Source organism: Micromesistius poutassou, assembly GCF_964030765.1.
Source record: "Micromesistius poutassou genome assembly, contig: SCAFFOLD_1586, whole genome shotgun sequence".
Classification (NCBI taxonomy): Eukaryota; Metazoa; Chordata; class Actinopteri; order Gadiformes; family Gadidae; genus Micromesistius; species Micromesistius poutassou.
In genome coordinates, this window is record NW_028180286.1 from 1,087 (window position 1) to 11,899 (window position 10,813).

At 44.5% G+C, this 10,813-nt stretch overlaps 1 protein-coding gene across 1 annotated transcript; it reads right to left on the reverse strand.

Moving 5' to 3' along the window:
• Nucleotides 1-568: 568 nt before the first annotated feature.
• LOC311370942 (uncharacterized protein) lies at nucleotides 569-5,864 on the reverse strand (the record flags this gene model as incomplete). Its single annotated transcript, XM_084489220.1, has 7 exons — nucleotides 569-922; nucleotides 1,399-1,461; nucleotides 1,538-1,595; nucleotides 1,923-2,098; nucleotides 2,445-2,543; nucleotides 3,910-4,040; nucleotides 5,702-5,864. The coding sequence occupies 7 exons, from the start codon at nucleotides 5,862-5,864 to the stop codon at nucleotides 569-571; spliced, it is 1,044 nt and encodes a 347-aa protein (XP_084345346.1).
• Between the last annotated feature and the right edge of the window lie 4,949 nt (nucleotides 5,865-10,813).

Here is a 10,813-nt window from a genome sequence, read left to right on the forward strand (position 1 = left end):
AATATACTTTAATCTCAATGAGATGACTTTTACCCGGTTAAATAAATAAAAATAAAAAAAGCCCTGGGTGAATTAAGTTCATTCAAAACTCCAAGGGGAAACGACCAGAAACTGGCCGGTGATCCTCAAAACCACAAGTATCTGGGCTGCGTTTTTCAAAAATGTCTGCCTGTTTGGATTCCGTCTGTAAACACTTAATCGACGCGTTGCTAAGGACATCGTTGCTAAGGACGTCGTTGCCAATGGCAGCTGCTAACTGCTCTGGCATCTGACAGAAATTAAAACGGGGGGCCTGAAAAACATGAAAAACATGGAAGAATAACCTGCGATTGATGAGTTCACAAAGTAGAGCAGGTGTTTGCTCGCACACACACACACACACGTTTTTTTATTAGGAAAATTTGTATTTTATGTAAAGTTAGACGGTTAAAACAATTTTTTTTTACAAGTTCATCAACTACATTCGTCGTCACATACCAAAAAACATCACATCGTGGACAACCGTCACATTACTTCCTTGACATTACTGCCATTTTTTTTGGACACAAAAAACGCAAAAAAGACAGCCTTACTTTTTACTCGCTATACGTTTGGATCTCCGAAGACTGTCCGATAGTTCGGACACGACGACGACGGCTGTCGTCTTCGTCGTCGCCGCCGGCAACGCCGCGACGGCCGAGGAGCCCGGCGTCTTCTTCCGCTGCGCCGCTCTGCCCGTCGCGTTTTTCGGAATCTTGGTGACGGACGCCAAAGTGTCGGCCGTCTTCGCCGACCGCGTTCTGGCCGACCTCGGGGGCGGCTGCGGGCTGGTGACAGCTTCCTGTTTGACAGCTTCCTGTTTGACGGCGACGGCGGCCTGCGTTTTGATTTTGACGGGCCGCGGGGCGGCGGCCGCCATCGCCTCCAGGGTCGCGTGCTTCTCCTGTCAAAAGTGATCACGGTTGTAATTGGCCTTTTATTGTGAAGAAACTGGGTTTTTATTGTGAAGGAGCTGGCTTTTATTGTGAAGGAGCTGGCTTTTATTGTGAAGGAGCTGGCTCTTATTGTGAAGGAGCTGGCTCTTATTGTGAAGGAGCTGGCTCTTATTGTGAAGGAGCTGGCTCTTATTGTGAAGGAGCTGGGTTATATTGTGAAGGAACGGCTTACCATACAGGACCTATGCTTTATTTTGAATTAACTGGGGTTTTATTGTGAAGGAACTGGGCTGTTATTGTGAAGGAGCTGGCTCTTATTGTGAAGGAACTGGCCTTTATTGTGAAGGAACTGGGTACATGAACTATGCTTTATTGTGAAGTAACTGGGGTTTTATTGTGAAGGAACTGGGCTGTTATTGTGAAGGAGCTGGCTCTTATTGTGAAGGAACCACGTGCGTGGTGATGGACAGGTCCGGATTCTTACCATCTCCTGGGCGAGTTCAGACTGAAGGCTGGCCAGCTGAATCATCAACCCCTTGATTTCATGCTGGAACGGCAGAACGGTAACATTATTACTCACCTCGGAGTTAAATTATCAAAAGTTACTGATAATCTATTTACACCTTTTTTTCCAGAATCCGTTTCTCCTGTTCTTTCTTGGCCTTCTCTTTCTTCTCCCTACTGTGGGACACAGTTGCAAAAATCATCAAGGAAGTGGGTTTATATCGTTAAGGAACTGGGTTTATATCGTTAAGGAACTGGGCTTCTATCGTCAAGGAACTGGGCTTTTATCGTCAAGGAACTGGGCTTTTATCGTCAAGGAACTGGGCTTCTATCGTCAAGGAACTGGGCTTTTATCGTCAAGGAACTGGGCTTCTATCGTCAAGGAACTGGGCTTCTATCGTCAAGGAACTGGGCTTTTATCGTGCAATAATTCGGGTGTTATCGGCAAGGAACTCTTTGACTCTTTGAAAGGAACTTTTATCGTGAGGGAAGGTTGTCACGTACATGCGGTCCTTCAGGATGACGACGGCGCACTTCTGCTTGAGGATGGCGACGCGGACCGCGGGTTCCTTCACCATCGCCAGCAGGGTCCGGCCGTCCATCCGCTCCACCTCGTCTTCAGGAAGTTCCTGCCCCAGGAAGGCCCGAGCCAGAGCGACCATCTCCTCGCGCGAGGGGAACTGGGAAGAGGCGGCCGTTTTGAGACGACAGTGCCGAGCGACGTTAGCGGTTAGCGAATGAGTCGGCGCCATTTTCAAAGTCAGAAAATGTGCGAAATTTGCTGAATTTAACGTTAAATTTCGATTTCAATTGTCTACTTAAATAAACAAATACTACATTTAAACGTAATACTAAATTTAGGGAAGGTTGAACCATACAATCAGTAAAATAAAATAAACAAATACTAAAATTGCATCCAGGCTCAAAATACCAGACCTTTTTTTCACTTTAATCAGAGCGTTAAACGTTAGAACCAATGACCAAAAATAAAAAAAACAAAAGAAATTGAGCAAGAAATACTCTGACCTTTTTGAGTTCTTCCAGAGCCTTCTCTTGGCGGGCTAGGGCCAGGTCGAGGGCCATGGCCTCGCGACTCAAGGCCCGGTCCAAGTCCGCGATCGCCCCCTGCAGGACGGGAAGGGAACAACGCTATGATATAGTGACATCGTCACCCTCTTAAAGTAATGGCCAAAGTCATATTTTCAAGTTGTTCAGAAAACAGAAAAAACTGAACCATACATAGAGTATGTTATACTCTATGTATGGTTCAGTTTTTTCTGTTATATTTCTATATATACGCTTAAATAAAAGGTGGGAAAATGTACAATTCAAATAAAACTATTAACAGACTAAAACTATGATTTCTCAGACAATTTTTTTAGTTTGGTGAAGAGATGGAAGTGGCAGTGTTGGTTTGTAATATATAGAGTATGTTATACTCTACATATGGTTCCGTTTTTTTCTGTTTTCTGAACAACTTGAAAATATGACTTAGGCCATTACTTTAAGAGGGTGACAATCTAGTACTTTATTGTCAGCCGGGCTGAAATTTGTCTTGCGACCCAGCAGCACATTGTATGCATCGAAACAAATATGCACATTACACACACACGACATAACACAGTGGAAACAAAACAAAAATACATATAGAGACACACGCAGATGAGCGCAATGTCCACCACTGAGCTTACCTGTGACTAAGGTCCTGATTAAGCCTTAAGGTTGACTGACGGACAAAGGACTTCTTTAGTCTAACCTCAGTGTGTGTTGGAACACTATCTCCTTCCTGGGGAGGTAGCAAAACCTGTATTCTCTATACAACACACGGCAGGCGTTGCCATGCCAACCTGAGAATGCTGTTCATCATACGTAGAGGTATACACTAACTACGCAGTGGTCATCCGACAATCTTTGAACAAACGCTTTAGTTGTCGTGACAACGTTTAAATCCCATACACAGCACTTAAAAAGGTGACATACACCACCAGGTGTGAGTTTAAAGGTCCCATATCATGCTTTTTTTTGGGGGGGTTAATGATTGCATTTGGGGGGGTGGTTACTGCTAGAATAGGGCTACATGCAGGGGCGTACTTAGTCATTTGGGGGCCCAAGGCAAACCCAGTCATTGGGGCCCTCCACGTTCTCGTGGAGGGCAATTGCCTGTGTTTGCCTAATGGTAGGTCCGCCCCTGGCTACATGCCTGTATGTTAGAAATACCCCTTATAATTCCCCACACTGTTAATTTCCGCAAAACCGATTTCAGTCAGTTTTGTATCATGCAGATTTAAGGCCCGCCTTTCCGAGTAGCCTCTGTTGCCAATAGGTCGACAGGGCACACTGACGACACACACACACACACACACACACACACACACACACACACACACACACACACACACACACACACACACACACACACACACACACACACACACACACACACACACACACACACACACACACACACACCACCACCACCCCCCCCCCCTACCTCCAGGGGTTTGCGGAGTCTCTCCTCGTTCATGCGTTCGATGAAGTCCTGGTCGGCCTGGGTCAGGCGATATCCATCCATGCCTCGGAGCATTGCGATTGGCTCCCTGGACGACACTGTTGCCGGGCAGACTACAGAGAGGATAGTGGACAGTGTGTGATGTTTTTTTTTTTTCCTTATTGTTTCCAGTTGTGTCTGTAAAAGCGTGGCACTTGTGTGTGTGTGTGTGCGAGGTTTTTAGTATAGTGTGTGAATGAGTTTGGTTCCATATGCGTAATGCTAATTCTGAATAATGTCCCATCCCCCTCAAAAAATACACACACACACACACCAGTTGAGTCGATGCGTGATCTTCTCAATGGGGTTACGTCCAGCTCTGGCCCACCTGTCAAAACAAAAGATGGAGGCTGATGCTACCTGTAGACATATTCCGCACATTTACATTTAGCAAGCACCCCTTTTCCCCCCCAAAGAGACTTACAATAAGTACATTTGTCAGAAGAAGGAGAAACAACAACATATCTCTGTGGGTGCAGTAAGGATGTTCATAGAACCAAGTGCCAAGCACTAACCATCACTAGGTTAACCCATTCCACCGTATACACTAACCATCACTAGGTTAACCCGTTCCCCGTATACACTAACCATCACTAGGTTAACCCGTTCCCCGTCCATCACTAGGTTAACCCGTTCCCTATACACTAACCATCACTAGGTTAACCCGTTCCCCGTATACACTAACCATCACTAGGTTAACCCGTTCCACCGTATACACTAACCATCACTAGGTTAACCCATTCCAAAGATAAGCTAGGGTAAGAGGCACCTAAAAAAACAACAACTTTTATTTGCGGTTTCATCTAGAAGCACTACAATACCCACAATCCTAAAGCGCAACGCGGCGTCTCTGATTGGTGGAGCTCACTGTTACCATGGAAACGTTTACCCCTATAGTCCAGTGCTGGTGTTCCAATATCCATACTTCCACGAGTACACTTAAACGTAGTACACCATCCTCTCTCACTGAGTGCGCTGATTTTCAGACGTCGGTGTCGTTCCAAATCGAATACTCCGTTGTGCACTAACGGGAAATTACGATCGCGGCTGCCGCCGCGGCCCCTCCCCCCCGCAATAAACATCCCACTTTGAACGGTGAACTCTTTACGCATAGTAGCTATAAAACATATAAAATCTACAAAATGACTCCATTAATGTAGGCTATGCGGAAAATGCGCCGACGTTGGCTCCGCCCTCCGCCGCTACATAGCTAAGGTGGCCGCGGTGGAGTGTGAGAAGTGTGCATGGATCCACACTCCGCGGTTTGACCGCTTTGAGTTCACCATCCAGGTCCTTTCAGTACACTTATTTCCCCCCCCCCCCCCGATGTGAATTGGAATGCCCTACGGACTCAAACTCAGTATAGTGAGTACCGATAGTACGGATATCGGAACATAGCACCGATTATTTTTTGCGTTTTCCATTTTAAATTTTGTTTGCACGTTTTCTTTCATGTCGCTTTAAGGCCCGCCCCTCACGAGTAGCCCCAGCCTGCTGTGATTGGCCGAACGCTTTGCGGGCGCCGTCCACAAATTCACACCACCCGAGAAGTTAAAGTAAATATTGGTGGGACTTCCGCACTTTCGCGCCGCCCACTGCACAGTCTGCCGTCACACTGCAACGCAAAGTAAAGTTTGAGCGCAAAAAAAAAGAGCTTCTCACACGTTAAGTTTAGTTCGTCAGCGCCTCTATTCCATCATCACGCCTCATCATTTCAGCGAAATTTCAAACTCACGGAGGTCTTCCCGCGGGGGGGTCGCCGGCGCGGGGCTGCCCGCCAGGGGGGACTGCTCGACGGGGAACAGGAGCTCCTTCTTCACCGACGCCATCGGGGGCGTCCGGGGCAGCTCCTTCCCGGAGGGGATGGAGAAGGCGCTCCGCCTCGGCTCCTGGGACATCCTACGGAAAAAAGGGGTTGGCCACCGGGAGCAGTGCGAGTAGTGAAGCCGTTTGTGAATGCAGGACTTAACAGCTGAAAAGCTCTATTGAGGAACCTTTTGTACAGATTTATCGGTCGCTTGAATGACTCAAAGAATGTAATTATTAATTCATTAATGGAGAGATTCTTGATTAATTAATGCTGTCGAATTCTGTCCAAGTTAAAGTGCAGTACGCTACCGGTCAAACCTTTGGAGACCTTTGGTATAAGTGCCTTTTATAAGAGGCGGGAATGGTTTTATTCTTATGTATAGGGGTGTTGTCTATTTTTTGTATTGTATGCCTTTTAAAAATGGACCTTAAGTCTAATAATAATAATTAAAGTTGATAATAGTATTGGGCAAGTTACTTAAAAACGTAATTAGTTACAGTTACTAGTTACTTCTCCCAAAAAGCTAACTTAATTTGTTACTCAGTTCCAAATTATAAAAGTAACTTAGTTACTGTGTTAACTATTGCGTTACTTGAGTACATTTTTTAAAATTGAACAAGTTGCAAAGTCTGAAGTCTTCCATGTAAGTCTCTAGGTGAAAAACTGTGGAAGGAGTAAGGTCCGAAAGTTTGTAGAAAATAACAAAGAAAGAAGGAAAGAAAAAAACCTAAGACGAACAATAGTTGAGCGCTGCATGTGTAACAGAGTTAGAAACACCCTTTGTAAGAATTTCTACAAAATATACGCTTTTCAGTATAGTTTTGACGCCTCCTTGTGACTTGATTGCGCAATTGCATCTAGTGTTCATCTTAATGTACACAAGAGTACAATTCTTAGGCTTGGTTCTTCAACAGCCACATAGCAGAAACGATACAAGATAAAGTAAATAAGAGTAAAATGAAAACCATGTAAAAAAATAAGTAGCGCCATTGATCACAATAAATAATAACAATAAAATAAAATAAAGTCATAAGAGAAACTAAAACAGTGGTCGTTTACTATAGCTATTATTATATTTTTATTTTATTTCATGTTGAGTTTGTGTTTCTCTTAGACTTTTTCTTTTTATGCTGCATTGTGGAAGGAGCTTGAGGCTGAACAGTTTCATTGCCAGCGACCGCAGCTGTAGTTGTTGTGCATATGACAATTGAATCTCTTGAATCCTAAGTAATCTCTTGAATAAGTAATAATAAGTAATGAGGTGTAGTAAAGTGTAAAGTGTAAGTGCCAAGTATACAAGTGGTAGTGATACACATTCAGCACTCACCTTATTACGGAGAGACTTGAGACTGACTTGAGATTGAGATTTGCAGTAGTCCAGTCTGTGTGTGTGTAGGCTGCTTGGCTTGTCTGTTTTTAATTATCATTTCATTATCGACACCTGTTGGGTTGACGCTCCAACCGGGACGATGACGTACCGGTTTGACCGCCAGGGGGCAGCAAACACTCACAGTTAGGACGTCAGGAACGGGAGACGCAGAATGCGGAGTCGAACACACAACACACTGATTACACTGCTCGTTGGTGAAATATATGTTTGAGAAGGAAAAATTATTGATTTATTATTATTATTATTTAATATTATTATTAAACTGGATTGAGGTGTGTGTGTGTATTATCATTATTATTATTATTATTACTTTCATATTATTATTAAACTGGACTGGTGTGTGTGCATTATTATTATTATTTATTATTTAATATTATGAAACTGGATTGAGGTGTGTGTATGTATGTATTATTATTATTATTATTATTATTAATTTAATATGATTATTAAACTGGACTGAGGTATGTGTATGTATGTATGTATTATTATTTATTATTTAATATTATTATTAAACTGGACTGAGGTGTGTGTGTGTGTGTGTGTGTGTATTTGTGTGTGTGTGTGTGTGTGTGTGTGTATACGTGTGTGTGTGTGTGTGTGTGTATACGTGTGTGTGTGTGTGTGTGTGTGTGTGTTTGCGTGTGTGCCCTCCAGCTGTCTATCTATTTCTAACAGGATGAATCACGACCAATTAGGTTTTTTATTTTTATTTGTGTGTGCGTGTGAGTGTGTTTATTTTCCAGCTGTCTGTCAATTCTAGTAGGATAGTGCTTTTTATTGTTATCCAACTGTACGCTCAGTTGCTGTAACATAGTGTGTGTGTGTGTGCGCGTGCGTGTGTGTGTGTGTGTGTGTGTGTGTTTGCATGTGTGCCCTCCAGCTGTGCATGTGCATGTGTGTGTGAGTGTGCACGCGTGTGCGCGTGCGTGTGCGTGCGTGCGTGCGCGTGTGTGTGTGTGTAAAGTGGACTCAAAAGGGCAGGGGCGGAACAAAAATAAAAAGGGCACATTCTGCACAACATGGGGACCCCCCCACCGGCGCGCAAAAAACCAACGATGCATCATGTATGATGAGATAGTCCTCATCCTCAGTAAGATTAGCGTTAAAGCCATAAGGAGATCCAGACCAAAGCAATCAATGAGATGGTACTGACAGTTGAAATCATAACCACACCTCTATGATGAAACCACGCAGGGAACTATAAAACCTTTACTTTATTTTAACTTTTCACTTTAACTTTAATTTTTAATTTAATTTAAACTTTACTTTACTTTATTCGGACGCGTGACGGACGGACGAGCAACGTTCACTACGGTCCACCGGGTAGGCGGGTAAGACGCCCACTTGTGATGTCATAAGGGGCAGATTTCCCAAAAACGGCGTGTAACGGCGGATCACGCTCACACCTGGTGGCACCGTCGCGGGACCTTTAACATTTTGTTTCACAAACACACACACGCACGCACATGGCGTGAGGAAGCTACGTTTTGGGAGCTTAGTAGTCAGGGGGCTACGGAGATGGTGGGTGCTGGTGGAGTCATAGCAGAATTCTCCTTTTGGCTTTTGGTGTTTGTATATGTCAATGACCTCGTTATGGTTAATTGGGACGTCCCGTTCAATTGACAGCAGCAGAAGAGCCCGGAGAGCCGTCTGTCCTCGCGTCGGTTTTTCTTGGGTTGGGTTGTGATCCAACTTTTCAGTTCAGAGAACCATCGCTCTACTGACGCGGTTGTGTTAACAGAGGTGGTTTTTTTACTAAGCCGAAATATACGGAAGTTCAACAGTCAGACAGTTTATTAAAAACGCCGGTGTATTTGAATGCCCCTCTAGGTCACATGCTCATTCAGGGACATCCCATTGGCTGCTGCTGAATACGAAATAGTATTCAGCAGCAGCGGAGGGCATATATTTATACATGTCAACAAGTTGTCACCGGGATTGTAGCATGTGTTTTTAGAAGCAAAGGCAGACTAGGGAAAAAAAAAACTGAAAACAGCGGAATACCTTGAGTTCGGCGACAACATTTTCTGTATCAGTCATCGGCCAAAGCTGGATTTACACTACTTCGTCTCCGTTGCTGTACGTAGCGACGGAGAGCTACGTACAGCGACGGAGACGGACGAAGATGATGAAGGGGCTGTGATTGGTCCTCTAACAAAATCATTTCCGGAATCACTTTCCCTGGTTTGACGTCGCACCTTGTTTATTTTGTACATTGTTTACTTTGCACATTAAGGACCAATAAAACACCAAATAAGAGTTGAAAAGCTTTGGACGTTTATTTTAAACATTATTTACATGGTTAGTCGTCAGCATATAAGATCGACCGGGCGGTCGAATTGCATTGCGTGTCCGACATCCCCGACAGAGAACTGCGAATGGTCCAGGGGTCTCCGTGGTGACGGAGTTGGATTACGGATTATGGATACGGAGTAGTATACTTTGGCCTTAAAGCTGATGAAAAAAAATCTGCATCGGCCCTAAAAAATCGGTCGATTCTTAGTCAGGGTACATGGACTGATGCAGTTCGACAAACGCAGCGTGGCGTCCACAAATGTGTACACACTTTCCACGTAGTTGAAAAACAACCGACAAAGTGAAACGCTGGTTTGATTTGGCACTCTCCACCAAGACCAGGGTTGAGACAACGGGCATGGTAGTGACGTTTGAAGTTCATTTGTTTCACAAAGGGACAAAGTATATTGATAAAGTATAAATAGTAAATATACAGGATGAAGTAAATATACAGGATGATAGCCAAAGGCTCATTTCCATCCGTAGTCCCTGACAGGTAGATGGTCCCTAAATAAAAAAATAATAAAACACGCACAATAGTGCACGCATAAAGCTTTGTCGCTATGGCTCTGAATTTCGTGACTGCAGACCCTTGTAGCTTCCTCTCATATTTGCAGCTCCATTGTAGCCTCGGCCCCCCCGGGAACATCTTCCAATTTCGTGTCCATTCTCCTCGAGACATACAACATTCTCCCATTCCTTCCCTGTCGCAAACGTGTAAGAATCTCTCCTTGATTTCCGTCTGATGGACAAAAGGGAACAACTGAGGTTCTTCAGGCACTTGTTCGACATGGGAAACACCAGTGGTCTCATCCAAGAGAACGGAGAACAACTTTGACTCCTCCATTTCTGTGAATAGAATAGAACAGAATATACTTCAACGTCCCCATGGGGGGGAGATTAGCCTTGGACTCATCAAAGTGTTGCTCCAACAAAAATAGACATTCATTGACAAGGTTGGTACAGCTACAGAGTTTTTGCCTGTTGAGAATGACACCTCTGACATAGGCGGCCACGACATGTATTGTCGGTGTGCCAGATTCTTGCTCTAGAGCGCACATCGTCATCATTTGTTGTATAAAGGGCACACAATCATGTAATCACGTCCGTGTAAAGGGCAGCCAATAAGGCACTTCCTCTCGTTTCCGCCACTCTTGAGGGCACTTTAGCGCGCTTTTTCAACCATGGAGGCACGAGGGAGAGGTGTGTGTGTGTGTGTGTGTGTGTGTGTGTGTGTGTGGATGGTTGATGGGCATGCGGTACCTAGGGTACCTAGGGAAGGTTCTGGATCGCCCAGGCCAGGATATGGAGTATCTCCACCGCCACCGTGGTCGTTCGTTCGATTTTTTTTG